This window comes from Salvelinus namaycush, unplaced genomic scaffold (assembly GCF_016432855.1).
Source record: "Salvelinus namaycush isolate Seneca unplaced genomic scaffold, SaNama_1.0 Scaffold40, whole genome shotgun sequence".
Lineage (NCBI taxonomy): Eukaryota > Metazoa > Chordata > Actinopteri > Salmoniformes > Salmonidae > Salvelinus > Salvelinus namaycush.
In genome coordinates this window covers 439,836-462,335 of record NW_024061008.1, presented here as the reverse complement: position 1 = coordinate 462,335, position 22,500 = coordinate 439,836, and the positions used below count along the sequence as shown (strand labels likewise).

The following is a 22,500-nucleotide window of genomic DNA, read 5'->3' as shown; positions in this document are numbered from 1 at the left end:
ATTATTCTGATCGTTTTCTGTGAGAGGTAAACGTTCCAGGAGGGCTAAATGAGGTGAGACAGGTGTGTGTGTTTATTTCACCTTTATTTAACCAGGTAGGCCAGTTGAGAACAAGTTCTCATTTACAACTGCGACCTGGCCAAGATAAAGCAAAGCAGTGCGACAAAATCAACAGAGTTACACATGGGATACACAAACGTACAGTCAATAACACAATAGAAAAATCTATGTACAGTGTGTGGAAATGTAGAAGATTAGGGAGTTAAGGCAATAAATAGGCCATAGTGGCAAAATAATTCAAATTTAGCATTAACACTGGAGTGATAGATGTGCAGAAGTAGAGATAGTGGGTGCTTAAAGTTAGTGAGGGAGATAAGTCTCCAGCTATTTTTGTAATTCGTTCCAGTCATTGGCAGCAGAGAACTGGAAGGAAAGGCGGCCAAAGGAAGTGTTGGCTTTGGGGGTGACCAGTGAAATATACCTGCTGGAGCGCGTGCTACGGGTGGTTGTTGCTATGGTGACCAGTGAGCTGAGATAAGGCGGGGCTTTACCTAGCAGAGACTTGTAGATGACCTGAAGCCAGTGGGTTTGGCGACGAATATGTAGCGAGGGCCAGCCAACGTGAGCATACAGGTCGCAGTGGTGGGTAGTATATGGGGCTTTGGTGACAAAACGGATGGTACTGTGATAGACTACATCCAATTTGCAATAGTGTTGGAGGCTATTTTGTAAATTGCATCACCGAAGTCAAGGATTGGTAGGATAGCCAGTTTTACGAGGGTATGTTTGGCAGCATGAGTGAAGGAGGCTTTGTTGCGAGATAGGAAGCTGATTCTAGATGTTATTTTGGATTGGAGATGCTTAATGTGAGTCTGGAAGGAGAGTTTACAGTCTAGCCAGACCGCCGTAGAAAAATGCTTAAGGAAATTCTCAATTATCGTGGATTTATTGGTGGTGACATTGTTTCCTATTCTCAGTGCAGTGGGCAAATGGGAGGAGGTGCTCTTATTCTCCATGGACTTTACAGTGTCCCAAACTTTTTGGAATTAGTGCTACAGGACACAAATTTCTGTTTGAAAAAGCTAGCCTTTTCTTTCCTAACTGACTGTGTACATTGGTTCCTGACTTCCCTGAAAAGTTGCATATCGCGGGGGCTATTCGATGCTAATACAGTACGCCACAGGATGTGTGTGTGTGTGTGTGTGTTTGTATCACTCAATGAAGCAGGGCACTCCAGGTGCAGGAAGGAAGGGAGAACTAGACCATGGTTAACACAGACTTGCTCCTGAAAGGAAGTGTACAGTTTACACATTATAGGCCCAGGACAGGACACTCACTGTAGAGCCACCACCCTGCTGAGAGCGATAGTGCCCGAGGTTCAGGTCATCTACACTATAGAGCGATAGAGCCCGGGGTTCAGGTCATCTACACTATAGAGCGATAGAGCCCGGGGTTCAGGTCATCTACACTATAGAGCCCGGGGTTCAGGTCATCTACACTATAGAGCGATAGAGCTCGGGGTTCAGGTCATCTACACAAGATGGATCGAGTGCCTGAGGGATTAAATAACCATCAGTACAGGAGGAAGGTTTCTAAGGATACATAGAGTTGAAGTCGGAAGTTTACATACACCTTAGCCAAATACATTTAAACTCAGTTTTTCACAATTCCTGACATATAATCCTAGTAACATTTCCCTGTCTTAGGTCAGTTAGGATCACCACTTAATTTTAAGAATGTGAAATGTCAGAATAATAGAGAATGATTTATTTCAGATTTTATTTCTTCCATCACATTCCCAGTGGGTCAGAAGTTTACATACACTCAATTAGTCTTTAGTAGCATAGCCTTTAAATTGTTTAACTTGGGTCAGACGTTTCGGGTAGCCTTCCACAAGCTTCCCACAATAAGTTGGGTGAATTTTGGCCCATTCCTCCTGACATGGCTGGTGTAACTGAGTCAGGATTGTAGGCCTCCTTGCTCGCACATGCTTTTTCAGTTCTGCCTACAAATTTTCTATAGGATTGAGATCAGGGCTTTGTGATGGCCACTCCAATATCTTGACTTTGTTGTACTTAAGCCATTTTGTCACAACTTTGGAAGTATGCTTGGGGTCATTGTCCATTTGGAAGACCCATTTGCGACCAAGCTTTAACTTCCTGACTGATGTCTTGAGATGTTGCTTCAATATATCCACATCATTTTCCTTCCTCATGATGTCATCTATTTTGTGAAGTGCCCCAGTCCCTCCTGCAGCAAAGCACCCCCACTACATGATGCTGCCATCCCGTGCTACACAGTTGGGATGGTGTTCTTCAGCTTGCAAGCCTCCCCCTTTTTCATCCAAACATAACGATGGTCATTATGGCCAAACAGTTCTATTTTTGTTGACCAGAGGAGATTTCACCAAAAAGTACGATCTTTGTCCCCATGTGCAGTTGCAAACCATAGTCTGGCTTTTTAATGGCGGTTTTTGAGCAGTGGCTTCTTCCTTGCTGAGCGGCCTTTCAGGTTATGTCGATATAGGACTCGTTTTTACTGTGGATATAGATACTTTTGTACCTGTTTACTCCAGCATCTTCACAAGGTCCTTTGCTGTTGTTCTGGGATTGATTTTGCACTTTTCGCACCAAAGTACGTTCATCTCTAGGAGACAGAACGCGTCTCCTTCCTGAGCGGTATGACGGCTGCGTGGTCCCATGGTGTTTATTCTTGTGTACTATTGTTTGTACAGATGAACGTCGTACTTTCAGGCGTTTGGAAATTGCTCCCAAGGATGATCCAGACTTGTGGAGGTCTACAATGTTTTTTCTGAGGTCTTGGGTGATTTCTTTAGATTTTCCCATGATGTCAAGCAAAGAGGCACTGAGTTTGAAGGTAGGCCTTGAAATACATCCACAGGTACATCTCCAATTGACTCAAATGATGTCAATTAGCCTAACAGAAGCTTCTAAAGCTATGACATTTTCTGGAATTTTCCAAGCTGTTTAAAGGCACAGTCAACTTAGTGTATGTAAACTTCTGACCCACTGGAATTGTGATACAGTGAATTATAAGTGAAATAATCTGTCTGTAAACAATTGTTGGAAAAATGACTTGTGTCATGCACAAAGTAGATGTCTTAACCGACTTGCCAAAACTATAGTTCGTTAACCTCTTTATGATAGGGGGCAGCATTTTCACTTTTGGATGAATTGCGTGCCCATAGTGAACTGCCTCCTACTCTATCCCAGATGCTAATATATGCATAGTATTATTGGATATAAAACACTCTGAAGTTTCTAAACTGTTTGAATGATGTCTGTGAGTATAACAGAACTCATATGGCAGGTAAAAACCTGAGAAAAAATCCAAACAGGAAGTGAGAATTCTGAGACTGGTTAATGTTCAACTCATCGCCGATTCAATTCCCTGTAAGATATGGATCTGTTTGCACTTCCTACGCCTTCCACTAGATGTCAACAGTCTGTAGAACGTGGAAGGAAGATTATGCTGTGTTGTGGGGCCAGATGGGAGGTGTTTGAGTCAGTGGTCTGGCAGATTGCCAGTTCCTGGTCACGCGCTTTCCTCATGATATCGCCTTGCGTTCCATAACTTCTACAGACATGAAGGAATGCTCCGGTTGGAACTTTATTGGATATATATGATAACAACATCCTGAAGATTGATTCTCTACTTAGTTTGACCAGTTTATTCGACCTGTTATATAACTTTTTGAAGTTTTCGTCCGAGTTCACCTGCATTTGCGCGAGCGTTTGGACATGTGCACTAAACATGCTAGCAAAAGTAGCTACTTAGACATAAGTAATGGACATTATCGAACAAAACAACGATTTATTGTGGAACTAGGATTCCTGGGAGTGCATTCTGATGAAGATGATCAAAGGGAATATTTATGATGTAATTTGGTATTTCTGTTGACTCCAACATGGCGGAGAAATGTTATGTTTGAGCGCCGTCTCAGATTTTTGCATGGTGTGCTTTTTACGTAATGTTTTTTTTTTTTTTTTTATCTGACACAGCGGTTGCATTAAGAACAAGTGTATCTTTAATTATATGTAAAACATGTATCTTTCATCAAAGTTTATGATGAGTATTTCTGTTATTTGACGTGGCTCTGCAATTTCTCCGGATATTTTGGAGGCATTTCTGAACATGGCGCCAATGTAAACCGAGATTTGTGGATATAAATATGCACATTATCGAACAAAACATAAATGTATTGTGTAACATGATGTCCTATGAGTGTCCTCTGATGAAGATCATCAAAGGTTAGTGATTAATTTTATCTCTATTTCTGCTTTTTGTGACCACTATCTTTTGCTGGGGAAATGGCTGTGTTTTTCTGTGGCTATGTACAGAGCTAACATAATCGTTTGGTGTGCTTTCGCCGTAAATCCTTTTTGAAATCAGACATGTTGGCTGGATTCACAACATGTGTAGCTTTAATTTGGTATCTTTCATGTGTGATTTCATGAAAGATTGATTTTTTTTGTAATATATTTGAATTTGACGCGCTACATTTTTTCTGGCTTTTGGCCAAGTGGGACGCTACCGTCCCACATATCCCAGAGAAGTTAACAAGAAATGTATGGAGTGGTTGAAAAACAAGTTTTAATGACTCCAAACTAAGTGTATGTAAACTTCCGACTTCAACTGTAGGTATTGTTCTCACTGACATAACAAATGGCCAAGTTCCAACCAACATATAGTGAACAAAAATATAATTGAAACATGTCAAGTTTTGGTCCCATGTTTCATGACAAAAGGAGTGCAATGCTATTTGGCTAACAGCCACACACACACACAAGTAAATGGGCGTGCAATGAAAAAGCAAGGTATGTTTAGCGAAAACTATGCATTTGCCATCATATTTCTAATGTTTATCATTGAAAGAACGTAGCCAGCTACTTTTTCTAAAGCATTTTAACTTCCAACCAGAGGAAAAACTACACCAGCGGAAAGTAAAACTATACCGGAGGAAAGTACAGGAGAAAAGTAGCCTTCACATCAGTCAGAGCTGTCTGGATAGAAAAGTAGCCATCACATCAGTGAAAGCTGTCTGGTGATCCAACGACAATAGCAAAGATATTTCCTCTGAGTGGAAAAGTGCAACTGAAGCATGAAATGAGTCCTTCCACATGATTTGGACCAAACCCTGACTGAAGCAGAGCAGAATTGACAAAAACAAGCATTTTATATCTGCTTTTACAAGACGCAGCAAGATATTTATGTTTTATCCTTCCTTTTTTGCGCGAAAAAAAACATGCCCCTTGAGACACTAGAACTAGTGATGTACCAATATGACATTTTTGGCCGATACCGATATCCAATATTTTCCTTGCCAAAAACCCGATACCGATATTTTTTTAAATTGCGGCCTTTTAAGAATTTTAGTACAGTTAAATAGTTAACACACACACACACACACACACAGCGGTGCAAGAGGCGTCACTACAGTCCCTGGTTCGAATCCAGGCTGTATCACATCCGGCCGTGATTTGAAGTCCCATAGGGCGGTGCACAATTGGCCCAGCGTCATCCGGGCCGTCATTGTAAATAAGAAATTGTTCTTAACTGACTTGCCTAGTTAAATAAAAGTTACACACACACACAATAGTTATTTGTTGGCATTTACATATGTCCCCATTACCTGTGAAACATAATCAAAACATTTTTCACCTACTTGCTGTGTTGTTTCGTTCTTCATTTTGTTCAGTCATTTCATTCTCAACCAGGTTTTCTACGGAACGCCGTTTGGGTCTTTGCGTGTCAAATAAGCTTGTTGACCAATCAGGACCTGAATATGACTGCACGTCACAATTTAATGCGTTCATTAATTTTTTACGTAGTTATTACACATTGACTACACTATCACTCGTATTTCATGTGTCATAATTCATTGATACGTATGCTATGATGCTGGTAAAGTCTCGTGCACCTACAGTGCTGGTCATAAAAAAAGCTAGCTAGTTCATGGATGCAAACAATGTTCTTCCCCAAAAACATAGCAAAACGACAATATAGTTAGCTAGGTGTCATCATCTAAAATAACCCTAATTCATAAGACAGCTCTTATTTGATTAATGGTGGTCGGACCCATCTATGTGAAGCTAGCCACAATAAGGATTAGCCACAAGTGGACTTTGTGGTTAGCCTTTAAAATAAAAGTATGGCATAATTCTACTTTTTGTATTAATTTGAATCACTGTCAATGACATACTTTTACTTTGAAGGCAAACCGCAAATTCCACTATTGTGCCTAATCCTTATCGTGGCTAGCTTCACAACACATAACCTGGTCCGGTCGAGCATCACTAGCCAGATGACGCTAGCTGGCTGCATATAACATTAGCTTTGGGCTGGCTTGCTATTTATTTTCATGAACTGAAGTTCAATTTCAATAGGCGAACAACAAGTGGCAACCTAACTAATACTTACAAGGATTCCTAAATCATTGCTAAGAATAATGAAAATGACTGCAGTTTCTATCAGTCATTGTTTTCAGGGTGGTTGTATTGGTGCTAGCTAGGTACCAAGCTAAAGCTAGCTACCACAGAAGTTGCAGTCGAACAAATGATGCTTTATTACCAACGCGGTACCGTAAACACATCGTTCATGGCCGGTGTTTGCAGACTTTTTTGTACAGCTTTGACAGTGCTACTATCTTTTTTGACACGCAAAGACCCAAACGGCGTTCCATAGTATGTATGTCGTGAAGCTAATAGCAGTGACGCTATTACTGTGTAACTCCGGTAGGGCAACATCTGAAAATAGCGCACTTGGCAGTGTTAACCGGTGCTCGACCAGTCGGTCGAAAGCCAACATCACCCACAACGGTTGATTGTCAAGAGCAATGAATTCTATTATTTTGGTGTTAATGGATTTCGCCTTTGAGTTGTCTCGCTGAAATTCTCTCTTTCAAATAACTGCTTGACTTGTTAACTGCTCGATCCACACAGCAGACATTGTGGGCTAGGTTAAGAATGCTGTGTTGCACGTGTAGTCCCAACATTTTACGTGGCGTCATTACGCCATGTACCTACGTTATATAGGTGTGCACGGGTGCTTTGACATCGGTTAACATCGGCGTTAAACTAGACGTCGGGCCGATACCGATGTTGGCATTTTTAGCTAATGTCAGCCGATTCCGATATGTTCACCGATATATCGTGCATCCCTAACTAGAACCACGGAGTTTCTGAACACGGAGGTTCAACATCGCAAGACTTCCAGGAACGCTGCAGACCAGACTGAGGTTTGGGGCTTGAGAAGTCAATGAAAAGTTAAAAACGATTTCTTAGTAATTTTGTCCTAATGCAAAGGCACAGCCTAGATTCTGGCCGATGTCACTCCTACTGACACTGTTACATTGTCATCAAAAATAATGTTCAACATGCGCAGTCCAGCTCGAGACGACCGTTAGACCCAATGACGTGTTTCTACCCATGAACTGAATATTGAGTATTTTTTTTACATTTGGAAATAAATAGCACTCCTTCTGTGCACTGCCGGTAATACCGTAGAACCTGGTACGGTACAGCAACAGTATGGAACATCAGAATAACAGCCAAACCTAGTCTAGAGATCATGACTCAGCGTGTCAGAACCATAGCAACAGTGTTCTAGAATGTGTTGAAACATGGCCACTCCTCTGTCACAGTAACAATAGAACCTAAATCCTATAGATCAGTAGTCTGAGGACAGTCATAGTCGCCCACTACTACTACTACTACCTGCTACTCTAAATCATATAGACCAGTAGTCTGAGGACAGTCATAGTCGCCCACTACTACTACTACTACTCTAAATCCTATAGACCAGTAGTCTAAGGACAGTCATAGTCGCCCACTACTACTGCCTGCTACTCTAAATCCTATAGACCAGTAGTCTGAGGACAGTCATAGTCGCCCACTACTACTACTACTACCTGCTACTCTAAATCCTATAGACCAGTAGTCTGAGGACAGTCATAGTCTCCCACTACTACTACTACTGCCTGCTACTCTAAATCCTATAGACCAGTAGTCTGAGGACAGTCATAGTCGCCCACTACTACTGCCTGCTACTCTAAATCCTATAGACCAGTAGTCTGAGGACAGTCATAGCCGCCCACTACTACTACTACTGCCTGCTACTCTAAATCCTATAGACCAGTAGTCTGAGGACAGTCATAGTCGCCCACTACTACTACTCTAAATCCTATAGACCAGTAGTCTAAGGACAGTCATAGTCGCCCACTACTACTGCCTGCTACTCTAAATCCTATAGACCAGTAGTCTGAGGACAGTCATAGTCGCCCACTACTACTACTACTACCTGCTACTCTAAATCCTATAGACCAGTAGTCTGAGGACAGTCATAGTCTCCCACTACTACTACTACTGCCTGCTACTCTAAATCCTATAGACCAGTAGTCTGAGGACAGTCATAGTCGCCCACTACTACTGCCTGCTACTCTAAATCCTATAGACCAGTAGTCTGAGGACAGTCATAGCCGCCCACTACTACTACTACTGCCTGCTACTCTAAATCCTATAGACCAGTAGTCTGAGGACAGTCATAGCCGCCCACTACTACTACTACTACTGCCTGCTACTCTATATCCTATAGACCAGTAGTCTGAGGACAGTCATAGCCGCCCACTACTACTACTACTACTACTGCCTGCTACTCTAAATCCTATAGACCAGTAGTCTGAGGACAGTCATAGCCGCCCACTACTACTACTACTGCCTGCTACTCTAAATCCTATAGACCAGTAGTCTGAGGACAGTCATAGCCGCCCACTACTACTGAGAATGAACAGAAAGTCAGAACAGTGACAGACTACAAGCTACTCCAATGTACTGTATTAAGTATGACTGCACCACACAGTACACAAGCATGTACACGCACACACGAGTATCCGTGGTCTGTTCAAAAGACTGGTCATGTGATGGATGTAATGGAATGTTTAGAGGATTCCAGAACATGGTGTCCCCGTTCCACACACACACAGTGGATGGGTCCTGACCTTTCCAGAGGTCAGGGTGATGGTGTTGACTAATACAGCAGTATTTCCAGCTATAAGCATCACACTAGGCAAGAGAAAGCAGCAGAATACTCTGAATCCTTCCAGCTTACACTGTTTTAACATCAACACCATCTGTTTTAATCAACCACACTGGACCGAGCCGGGCTATCCCTACACAACTTTATATTACACAAACACACACACACACAATACACACACGGAAACGCACACGGGCAGCGTTACCACTCACTCACAGAATCATACAGCCTTGTCAGTGTCTTCCTGCTCACACATTCACCTGAGAGTAAACAAGACAATGGTCAAATAACAACAGAGCATTCTGACTTCTACAGGTCGTTGACCTGGTGCTACAGCCTACTACATTACATTATTACACACAGGGGAATGTAAAAACATTAGGCTGCATCCGACACACACTAGCTAAGGGACTGGGCTGTCACTAACGGTAGGCTAAATCTCAAAATGCTACCCTAGACTAGTTCTGGTGAGAAGTAGCATATTAGTAGGCTGTCATGTGAGACGAACTAAAAACATGTCACTCTCCCTGACTGAGGAATGAACATGCCCGGTCACTAGTCAGAGCTTCCTACTGCTAACACCACCATCCGGTCCAACACACATTTTTGATCGTAAGGTTCACCTTGTATTTATTTATTTATGTATTTATCAGACAGTCAGGGTCTTTATACTACAAATAGCAGGGATAAGGAGGCCTCTCCATATTCACGAGGTGCCTGGCTGCTAGTAGATGTCCTTGACTTGACACACACACGTACACATAATGGTGTTAGCGGGTCCATATCAGCAGGCCAGAGCTGGGTTATCACAGTGTTGCCGTCACAGTGGAGCCTCCAGGGAACAGTCACGGTCTGAATACGAGGACAGACAGTTAGTCATGATATTATTGGTGGCTAGCCTTCCATATTCTGATCGAGGCTAACCTTATCAGCATTAAGAGCAGACAGGCAGGGACGGACTAGTGGGAGAGAATACAAATTAAAAACAGTAGCTCGGCACACTGAGTCAGTCATCAGCCACAACAAATCAAAAACAACAGAAATGTGCGTAATAATTATGTTCATGTCTTCCGTGATAATGTAGGGTACCAAGAAGGTCCAGGGAAACTATTCCAACAGAAATGTGCGTAACAATTATGTTCATGTCTTCCGTGATAATGTAGGGTACCAAGAAGATCCAGGGAAACTATTCCAACAGAAATGTGCGTAACAATTATGTTCATGTCTTCCGTGATAATGTAGGGTACCAAGAAGGTCCAGGGAAACTATTCCAACAGAAATGTGCGTAACAATTATGTTCATGTCTTCCGTGATAATGTAGGGTACCAAGAAGATCCAGGGAAACTATTCCAACAGAAATGTGCGTAACAATTATGTTCATGTCTTCCGTGATAATGTAGGGTACCAAGAAGGTCCAGGGAAACTATTCCAACAGAAATGTGCGTAACAATTATGTTCATGTCTTCCGTGATAATGTAGGGTACCAAGAAGGTCCAGGGAAACTATTCCAACAGTAATGGGTCAGAGAAGGTTGAATAGATATTAGACTCAGTCAAGTCTCACCTATAGCTATCTGTGGTCACGCCTGGCTGTCTCGTCTCTCATACTGACACTGTATAGTGTCCATCCTTCAGCTAGAGAATGACAGGGCTTACAAAACCACGACAGTGTTAACTTCTACTATTTACAGGCTGAGGTAGCTAATCCAATACTCCACTGGCTTAACACAGAGGGGATTGGTCAGTCGGCGTACAGTCCTAAATGTGCAACAGAAACTGCCCTGAGCCAAAAAGACTGAGTAGGACCTCCATTCCCTTGCTAGCACACTGGTCAACAGGCTAGTGGAGACCAGAGAGGATGATACAGGTGTCTCAATTCTAGGTCTTGTGGCATATTTTAGTTAAACTATCCCCAATTCAATGGAATTGCAACCCTCTGCATACAGTCCACTCTTCCATCACATGTACAGCTGATTCTCAAGATCTTGCACATTAATGAGATGCTATTGAGCCCACACTACTACACTGTCTGAGCCAAGGACTACATGCTTTCTGGTAAATTTGGATTACAACACTGGGTGGGGGTGAATATATGTGACATACATGATTTTTTGTTAACTCTTAAATAGTAGCCTACAACAAAATGGCCTTAATAACTTCTTATGGCTGCAGGGGGCGTTACTGAGTAGCCAGCTAAATCGTGCCCATTTCAAACGGCCTCGTACTCAATTCTTGCTCGTACAATATGCATATTATTGTTATTATTGGATAGAAAACACTCTCTAGTTTCTATAGCCGTTTGAATTATGTCTCTGAGTGAAACAGAACTCATTCTACAGCACTTTTCCTCCCAGTGTGTCAGATTTCAGACATCTTGGCCTCTGGTTCCAGATCAGTTTTAAAAGTCTCTGTAAATCCTATGAGGATACAAACACTGCCCACGCCTTCCTCTAGATGTCAGTAAGTGGTGACAATTTGAATGGAGTCGATTGCGCAATCAGTGCCTCTATAAATGACCAAATACCGGAAGTAGCGTTCTTTTGGACCCTGCGCTCAACGCAAGAAGGACGTCGGACTTGGCTTTTTCCAAGCCTTTGTTTAGCCAGTAATATAGCGCCGGTCATGTTTTTACCCGTTATAGGTGTTAAAAACATCATACGTTAGTTAATTTAAACCGTTTTATAGCAATTTATATCCGTTTAGTGCGATTTTGAGGAAGTTCTATGTGATGCTCTTTGAAGCTTTGGGCACGTTTCGGGGTCCCGGTCGAACGTTAGTGGGCATTTCGACGGACAGAGGACATCTTTCGACCAAAAGAAGATTAGACCCAAGAAAGGATACATTGCCCAAGATACTGATGGAAGATCACCTCATAGTAAGAAATATTTAAGATGATAAATCGTTGTTCTGTAGAAAAATGTTAAACGCACGTTCCGCCATCTTGTTTGCTATAGCTTCGCTTGGCGAACCCTGTATTGCACAGTAAGGATAATTTTAGAAATGTAAATCAGCGATTGCATAAAGAACTAATTTGTCTTTCGATTCCTGTCAACCCTGTATTTTTTAGTCAAGTATATGATTAGCTATTGATTAAACTAGATCACTCTGAAAGATGGCGACCGACATTTTCAGGCATGTTTTGCTACTATTTTCATTGTATAACCACGGTTTTTTATGGCTAAATATGCACATTTTCGAACAAACTCTATATGTATGTTGTAATATGATGTTACAGGAGTGTCATCGGAAGAATTCTGAGAAGGTTAGTGAAAAAATTAATATATTTTGGCGATTACGTTATCGCTCTCTTTGGCTTGAATCGATGCTCTGGTAACGTTTGCACATGTGGTATGCTAATATAACGATTTATTGTGTTTTCGCTGTAAAACACTTAGAACATCTGAAATATTGTCTGAATTCACAAGATCTGTGTCTTTCCATTGCTATGTGCTGTGTATTTTTAAGAAATGTTTTATGATGAGTAAATTGGTAATACACGTTGCTCTGTGTATTTATTCTAGTCGATTTGTGATGGTGGGTGCAATTGTAAACTATGATTTATACCTGAAATATGCACATTTTTCTAACAAAACCTATCCTATACAATAAATATGTTATCAGACTGTCATCTGATGAGGTTTTTTCTTGGTTAGTGGCTATCAATATCTTAGTTTAGCCGAATTGGTGATAGCTACTGGTGTTGAGAAAAAATGGTGGACAAAGAAAAGTGGTGTCTTTTGCTAACATGGTTAGCTAATAGATTTACATATTTTGTCTTCCCTGTAAAACATTTTAAAAATCTGAAATGGTGGCTTTATTCACAAGATCTGTATCTTTCATTTGGTGTCTTGGACTTGTGATTTAATGATATTTAGATGCTACTATTTAATTGTGACGCTATGCTAGCGATGCTAATCAGTGTGGGGGGGGGGGGGGGGGGGGTGTGTACCGATGTCGGGACAGCCCGCCTAACAGGTTAAATAATTTCTTCTTTTTTTTTTTTTTTAATATTTTTTTTTTTTACCCTCTTTTCTCCCCAATTTCATGGTATCCAATTGTTAGGTATTACTATCTTGTCTCATCGCTACAACTCCCGTATGGGCTCGGGAGAGACGAAGGTCGAAAGCCATGCGTCCTCCGAAAACACAACCCAAACAAGCCGCACTGCTTCTTAACACAGCGCGCCTCCAACCCGGAAGCCAGCCGCACCAATGTGTCGGAGGAAACACCGTGCACCTAGCTACCTTGGTTAGCGCGCACTGCGCCCGGCCCACCACAGGAGTCGCTGGTGCGCGATGAGACAAGGATATCCCTACCGGCCAAACCCTCCCTAACCCGGACGACGCTAGGCCAATTGTGCGTCGCCCCACGGACCTCCCGGTCGCGGCCGGCTGCGACAGAGCCTGGGTGCGAACCCAGAGTCTCTGGTGGCACAGCTAGCGCTGCGATGCAGTGCCCTAGACCACTGCGCCACCCGGGAGGCCGGCTTAAATAATTTCTAACTTACCAATTTCTGCTAGTTAGTTTTTGCCACCATGTGGGTTTTAGCTTGCCTGCTAACTGAGGAGTGTTAATTCCCCTGTTTCCATACATGTTTTTTTATTTTTTATTATCTTACAAAGGAGTTGTTTAATCTAACTGCTTAACTATTTACCTGTACATGAAATTGTATTTGGGGTTTTTTAACACATTCTTTCTAATCTTTACAGGAAAATGGCATGGGAACTATCTGATGTGTGGAGACATTTCACTGCAGCTAATGTAGAAGGAAAAGCTGTGTACATTTGCAAAAACTGTGCCAAATCATGTGAAGAATGCAACAAAGATGCAGAATCATCTGGCCAAGTGCATAAAGTTCCCTCAATGCTCACAACAAGCAACCTCTGACAAAAGTCCCTCTACTTCTATTCGAGGTGAAAATGCTCACAGGCAATGTGTATTGGAAGAGATTTCTGAATGTTCTTCGCCCAGCATACACCCCTCCAAACAGACATGCTTTATCTACACATTTGCTGGATGCAGAGTTCAACAAAGTTCAAGTGAAGGTCAAGCAAATCATAAAGAAAGCAGACTGTATTGCAATCATCTCTGATGGGTGGTCGAATGTTCGTGGGCAAGAAATAATTAACTACATCATCTCCACCCCTCAACCAGTATTCTACAAGAGCGCAGACAAGGGACAAGACACACCGGTCTCTACATTGCAGATGCGCTTTAGGCAGTCATCAATGACCTTGGACCACAGAAGGTATTTTCACTGGTGACAGACAATGCTGCGAACATGAAGGCTTCTTGGTCTAAAGTGGAGGAGTTCTACCCTCACATCACACCCATTGGCTGTGCTGCACATGCATTGAACCTGCTCCTCAAGGACATCATGGCACTGAAAACAATGGATACACTCTACAAGAGAGCCAAGGAAATGGTTAGGTATGGGAAGGGTCATCAAGTTATAGCAGCAATCTACCTCACCAAGCAAAGTGAGAAGAATAAGAGCACCACATTGAAGCTGCCCAGCAACACCCGTTGGGGTGGTGTTGTCATCATGTTTGACAGTCTCCTGGAGGGGAAGGACCTCTCCAAGAAATGGCCATATCATAGTCTGCCGATATGGACAGCCCCATCAAGAGGATCCTCCTGGGTGATGTATTTTGGGAGCCTGAAACCTATAGCAGTAGCCATTGCACATAATGAGGGAGACAATGCCATCCTGTCTGATGTTCAGACTCTGCTTGCAGATGTAAGAGAAGAAATCCGTACTGCCCTGCCCACCACTGTTGCTCCAAGCAACAAGAAACTACAGTTCTGAAATACATCAAAAAGCCTGAAGACTCCTGCCTGAAGCCCATACATGCCGCAGCGTACATGTTGGACCCCAAGTATGCTGGCAAGAGCATCCTGTCTGGTGCATAGATCAACAAGGGCTATGGTTTCATCAATACCGTGTCTCGCCACCTTGGCCTGGAAGAGGGCAAGGTTCTTGGCAGTCTGGCGAAGTACACTTCCAAGCAAGGGCTTTGGGGTGGAAATGCAATATGGCAGTCGTGCCAACATATCTCATCAGCCACCTGGTGGAAGGGACTTTGTGCATCTGAGGCTCTTTCCCCTGTTGCCTCATTCATGCTCCATATCCCACCAACATCAGCCGCCTCAGAGCACGAAACAGGCTGACCAATACAAGAGTTGAAAAATCGGTGGCAATCCGGGCAAATTTAAAGATTTTTGAGCCTGACAGCGAGCCATCCTCAACAAGGTTGGAAAGTGACAGTGAAGATGAGGCCTCAGAGTCTGATGTTCAAGAGGTGGACATTGAGGAGGTCCACAGAGAAGACATGGAAGCCTGAGGGGAAGACAACCAAAGCTTTAGTTTCTAGACTATCATTTTACAGATATGTTGAAAAAGAGTCAACTCATTTAATTAAAGTTAAATTCGGAACTAAATTGCTTTTTTTAAATTTCTATTGGAAGGATTTAATAATTTGCAATTATGTCTACTTATGAAAAGGTAAAAGGTTTATATTTCTGTCTCCATATGATATGATAAATAAATATCAATATCAATGCAAAAAACATTACATTTAAAAGGTATTAATATTAATTTGCATACATTTTCATTAATTCCCATATAATCCCGTTAATTCCCATATATTCCCGTTAATTCCCATATATTCCCGTTAATTCCCATATATTCCCGTTAATTCCCATATATTCCCGTTAATTCCCATGGAAAGCTTCCACCTCTGAATAACACTAGTTGCAACATCCATTTTATGACTTACACGTAATGATATATACAGTTGAAGTCGTAAGTTTACATACACCTTTGCCAAATACATTTAAACTCAGTTTTTCACAATTCCTAACATATAATCCTAGTAAAAATTCCTGTCTTAGGTCAGTTAGGATCACCACTTTATTTTAAGAATGTGAAATGTCAGAATAATAGTAGAGAATGATTTATTTCAGCTTTTATTTCTTTCATCACATTCCCAGTGGGTCAGAAGTTTACATATACTCAATTAGTATTTGGTAACATTGTCTTGAAATTGTTTAACTTGGGTCAAACGTTTTGGGTAGCCTTCCACAAGCTTCCCACAATAAGTTGGGTGAATTTTGGCCCATTCCTCCTGACAAAGCTGGTGTAACTGAGTCAGGATTGTAGGCCTCCTTGCTCGCACACGCTTTTCAGTTCTGCCCACAAATTTTCTATAGGATTGAGATCAGGGCTTTGTGATGGCCACTCCAATACTTGGACTTTGTTGTCCTTAAACCATTTTTCTACAACTTTGGAAGTATGCTTGGGGTCATTGTCCATTTGGAAGACCCATTTGCAACCAAACTAACTTCCTGACTGATGTCTTGAGATGTTGCTTCAATATATCCACAAAATTTTCCATCCTCATGTTGCCATCTATTTTGTGAAGTGCACCAGTCCCTCTTGGAGCAAAGCACCCCCACAACATGATGCTGCCACCCCCTGTGATTCACGGTTGGGATGGTGTTCTTTGGCTTGCAAGCCTCCCCCTTTTTCCTCCAAACATAATGATGGTCATTATGGCCAAACAGTTCTATTTTTGTTTCATCAGACATTTCTCCAAAAAGTATGATCTTTGTCACCATGTCCAGTTGCAAACCGTAGTCTGGCTTTTTTATGGCGGTTTGGAGCAGTGAGCCGAGAAGGGGGGGGGGGGGGGGGGGTGACCCGGGGAGTTACTAATGTTGGCAAGGGGTTAGGGTTTAGTGAGTGAGTGAGGGGTTAGGGTTTAGTGAGAGTGAGTGAGTGGTTAGGGTTTAGTGAGTGAGGGGTTAGAATTTAGTGAGTGAGGGGTTAGGATTTAGTGAGTGAGAGGTTAGGGTTTAGTGAGAGTGAGGAGTTAGGGGTTAGGGTTTAGTGAGAGTGAGTGAGTGAGGGGTTAGGGTTTAGTGAGAGTGGGTGAGTGAGGGGTTAGGGTTTAGTGAGTGAGGAATTGACTCCGCACATTAAAGCTCTCCTCTGAGAAAGTGAGTGGATATCCCAGAGAGAGTGGAGGGAGCTGGGCTGGGGGGGGCTCAGTCAGGCCTCATAATGATGATGTATACTGGGCTCAATGCTCATGCGTCTCCCATAGACTGTGGACTGTTAAAGCTTTCTAGGTTGACCCCAGGCTGATGAAGGCCGCGTGTGCGGAGGAGCAACTCTGATGGACTGGCGCCTCCCTGTCACTAAGCTCTGATTAAGACAGATGAATGAGATTTAGCTGTGAGAGGAACACATCTCAGTGAGGATCTATATTACACTAACACCAGTTACACCACAACAACAATCTCCCTTCAGTCTGCCTGGACACTGTGCTGTGGGTTGTATTCAGTCAGGCACCGGCACACTGTAGCAGGGTTGTCCCCCGGCACGGTGGTTGTCCCCAGGCAGGGTGGTTGTCCCCAGGCAGGGTGGTTGTCCCCAGGCAGGGTGGTTGTCCCCCAGCACGGTGGTGAAGGTGACCCTAAAAAGTGGTCAAAAGACTCCAGCCACCAAAGTCTCTCTGCTACCACACAGCAAGCGGTAGCGATGCACCAAGTCTGGAACCAACAGGACCCTGAACAGCTTCTACTCCCAAGCTTATAAGACTTCTAAATAGTTAGTCGCTATTGGTGGACATTTTAACTATCTGCATAGACCCTTATTGCACTAACTCTTTTGACTCATCACAAACACTGCTGCTACTATTTATTATCTATCCTTTACCCCTACCTACAGTATACTGCTGTTACTGTCTATTATCTATCCTGTTGTCTAGTCACTTTAACCCTACCTACAGTATACTGCTGTTACTGTTTATTATCTATACTGTTGTCTAGTCACTTTACCCCTACCTACAGTATACTGCTGTTACTGTCTATTATCTATCCTGTTGTCTAGTCACTTTACCCCTACCTACAGTATACTGCTGTTACTGTTTATTATCTATCCTGTTGTCTAGTCACTTTACCCCTACCTACAGTATACTGCTGTTACTGTCTATTATCTATCCTGTTGTCTAGTCACTTTACCCATACCTATATGTACATACTGCATCTCCCTCCAATACCTCTTACCCCTGCACATCGACTCAGACCTGGTAGTCTACCACCTGTTATTTACGAAGCATGTGACAAATAAAATGTGATTTGATTATATGCCTCCGGAGTTCGACCCAGGTCATTGAAACAGTGACTTGTTAAGAGGGTTTGAGAAACAGAAAGGCACCGCCTGTAACAGGGTTGTGATATCTGGCACAACACCATGCTCTCTCCCTCCTCCATAACACCCCAGATTAACTGGAGACAATGCACCACAGTCGGCCACAGCCTTACCTTACCTAGAGAGGTCATATATTGACCTGCTAGTAATCAGAGTGTTACATATTATTAGCAGTTAGTGAGAACAAGCAGATACAGTGGAGCTATTAGATACAATCTCACAGCAGAGAGATGTTACATAGGAGAGGGACTTTATCAGCAGATATAACTAGATTAGATGAGGCCCACCACACTAGGGATGTAACGGTACAGTGGGCCCACGGTTCAGTATGCATCACGGTTTGTGGGCCCACGGTTCAGTATGCATCACGGTTTGTGGGCCACGGTTTCGGTATCTTTATATTTAAGAAAAGTGTGCGCTTGTATGACTCTCATACAGGGGAGGAGTTAACAATACACAGCTCTTCATCTCCCAGACCAGTACATAGTGAACCGTAACAGAGCGGTAGCTTCCAGTACATAGTGAACCGTCACAGAGAGGTAGCTTCCAGTACATAGTGAACCGTCACAGAGAGGTAGCTTCCAGTACATAGTGAACCGTCACAGAGCGGTAGCTTCCAGTACATAGTGAACCGTCACAGAGCGGTAGCTTCCAGTACATAGTGAACCGTCAGAGCGGTAGCTTCCAGTACATAGCGAACCATCACAGAGCGGTAGCTTCCAGTACATAGTGAACCGTCACAGAGCGGTAGCTTCCAGTACATAGCAAACCGTCACAGAGCGGTAGCTTCCAGTACATAGTGAACCGTCACAGAGAGGTAGCTTCCAGTACATAGCAAACCGTCACAGAGCGGTAGCTTCCAGTACATAGCGAACCATCACAGAGCGGTAGCTTCCAGTACATAGTGAACCGTCACAGAGCGGTAGCTTCCAGTACATAGCGAACCATCACAGAGCGGTAGCTTCCAGTACATAGCGAACCGTCACAGAGCGGTAGCTTCCAGTACATAGTGAACCGTCACAGAGCGGTAGCTTCGAGTACATAGCGAACCGTCACAGAGAGGTAGCTTCGAGTACATAGTGAACCGTCACAGAGAGGTGACTACATTACTGGTAGATAGTGCAACACACCACCGTGCTCAACTACATGCAAAACACTGCGAGTTCAGACGATATAGAAATGCACTGAGTAGTGCTGCTGAGATAACAATTCCCCATTCCACGTGACATGCAATCATACCTGATCTATACAATACATATCTATTTTGGACTTGAAACTGGTCTGATTCCTATTTCAAGGGTGGAAAAATGGAGTTGGATAGAAACTGACTTAATAACCCCTTCAAAAGCCTGATGATAACTGTCGCTACTTTGCATGTAGCTAGCTAGAGAGCTAGAATAAACATTGTTTAAGGGTTGAAAAAGCACAGGCATACACAACATACATAGCTCACACAACATACATAGCTCACACAACATACATAGCTCACAAACTAGACCAGTAGTGACAGTTCCAGTTGTAAGCCAGATAATGATGGGGGCAGAGAGACTAAACGTCATGCATTATCACCAAAATGTAGCTGGCCAACATAAATGGATGTCTACACAGCCCAGGGCAGAGTAGTAATAAGTAGCTAGCTAGCCAAACATGTCATATCAGAACCATTGAATTAAATACGCAGCTAGCTAGCAATTAAAACTACTTAGCTCTCGAAAACCCTTCTCTGTAGTGTTTCAGCAGTTAGCCTCGCCCACGGTTGGCTGCGTGTGAACTACAATTCCCATGCTGTGTTTCAGAAACGTCAATAATCGTCGCTAGAGAAACGGTTTTCGAAACATATGCTGATAGGCAGTGTTTCTGCTGCAGTCATTTATTCAACTGTGGTGATGCGACGTGTCAAAAATCATTGTAGCTACGCACAAAAAAATATGAAACATGACAACAAATCTGTCGAGGCGCACTGTCATAGATGTTAAAACAGTTCAAATGTACTTTTCCTCTGCAAACAAAATGAGTAATGAATAAAACAATCAGACAGCCCCATAGTAGAATAGTTCATCTATTTACCTCATCTGCTTGTTGTTCTGTGTTTTATGTGAGAAATATTCCTCTCGAGGCACATTGAAGTTACGAGTGCCATAGCGAAGAAAACCTGCATTCTGACAGGCAGTCAATGCACAGCAACTCTTGCAATTGAGGAGGAAAACAGACGTTTTAAAGGCCTTTGTTTAAAACATTTTTTAAAAAGAGGGCGAACCCAGCTTTCTATTCCTACTTTCCAACTCATAAATGTGCACAAACTGAACCATTGTAAACCCTGAGTTTTTAGCAGCATTATGGTTAAGCAGTTACCACTCAGCAATTCACAGTGAGTGCATAGGAGAGAGTGGGGCTAAATGTAACAGAGGGCAATTGTAGGGTAACTTGGGGTAAACCGCCAACCAAGTTTTTTGGGACATAATATTCATCAATAGGATGCTAATTAGTTAAAAGATTACATTTGGGATCTAACTAATGATTATCCCAATAGAGTAAATGCAGATAGGCAACCCCATCCTTCAGCCTATGTATTTATAGCCACTACGCTGCATCAGTTGGACTACAGGTGATAATGCTTATTGCTAATAGCATACCTGATAATATAATATGATAATGTCAAAATTATTTAAACAAATAACTGTACCAATTTGTTATAGGGCTCATTTCTGGAGGTGGATATCATATTTTAGATGGTGTCAGCATCATTTTATTTTCATTCAATTTGGAGTAGAAAGACACCAGAAGTGAGATTCTCAGTCCTTCTACATGACTTTTGCCCTTCACTGCTACACATTTTTCCAGAGGAATCACTGCTGATATGACCCTCATCTTTCATATCTGCAAGAAATTATCTTTCAAAAAAATAAAAACACACTTACTGTAGCAGTGTTGCACAGATCCATACTTTGTGTGTGTCTCCAGTTGATGAACTACATGCACGTCCTCCCCAGTTATGCTTATACACAGAGATGTTCAGAGCACGCTAGACAGCTAATAAACACAGCTGGCCGCCTCTGTCTTCCGTTGTGGGAACACTAACCCTACCCCTATAAAAAAGGTGTGTAGTAATTTAACCTTTTATGATGTTAAAGATCTCTTCCTATGTTTCCAAAACCGTACAGCAAGAGTTGAGTTTTAATGTTCAGAACGAGTGTAAGGATTCCCCCGGACTATAGTCCAATAGGGCTAAAGGTAGTTGGTGATGTGGTCAGTGACACACTTTGCTTCTTGAAAGTCCAATATCTTCAAAACTTGACTGCTGACATGCAAAACATTTCGGGACTGTATCAACAGTGGACTAACGAAGAAAAAACATGCCTAAATATAGTTTGAGTGGATTTCCCCTTTAACTAGTTAACTAGCAGGCGAAGATATATGTTGCCAGGAAGCAAATAGGGCAACAGATGATGTTGCTAGCCAACTAACTATTTTGGGACGCGCCCATTCCATTCTCACCTGAGCTAAAGATATTCTCTTAGCAACGTCGTTACAACTCATGTGATCGCATAACGTTGGTTATTTAACCTAGCCAACAAGCTAATTCCAGCACAGTGTTGTCACTAAGGATAACTTCAGCTCACTGTATTAACTGTCTAATCCTGGACTGACAAATACCGAGTTAGCAAAGAGGCTTTTTCAAAACAGACAAGCCTGTCTGTGCTCGTCTTCCTGTTTACCTGTGAGCCGATGCTCAACGGTTAGCTAACGTTAGCTATGTGGCTATCTAGCTGTCACTGCCCAGCGCAGAAAACAAACTATAGACACTCCTTTGAGCGAGTATGAACTTACCTCTGCAAACATAGTTTACAATGTTGTGGGTGTCGAGGCTTGTGCTAATCCCGCCACATTGCACGAGGCGTAACTATATGGCTTAAAAACGGTTGTATCGCCACTCTCCGTAGTCTCTTCGGAGAGTCGCCATGTTGCAGCTTTATACGTCTCAGGCACACCGTTTCTCGACGTCGCTTTCTGATTGGTTGAATTATTTTATGACGCACCAACACATCCGTGAGTGGCAATGTGGTTTAATTCTACAAACGTTCTAATCTATTACTTTTTCAACTGCAACGGAGTCAAACACTTTCTCTGAAACACTCAAACACATAGTCGACATTTAGTATGTTGTATTAAATGTGCAACGTTATCTTCGATTGTTGCTACTGTTGTGCAGATAGCCTGCCCTACAAAGTT

The 22,500-nt window shown here is 42.6% G+C and overlaps 1 protein-coding gene across 1 annotated transcript in view; it reads right to left on the bottom strand.

Annotated features, from left to right (window-relative positions):
- LOC120041040 (sorting nexin-13-like) overlaps positions 1-22,234 on the bottom strand; it is a 58,930-nt gene extending 36,696 nt beyond the window's left edge. The window contains exon 1 of the mRNA XM_038986003.1: positions 22,099-22,234. Coding sequence (XP_038841931.1) covers positions 22,099-22,110 — 12 coding nt within the window. The 5' untranslated portion in view covers positions 22,111-22,234. The remainder of the gene's footprint in view (positions 1-22,098) is intronic.
- Between the last annotated feature and the right edge of the window lie 266 nt (positions 22,235-22,500).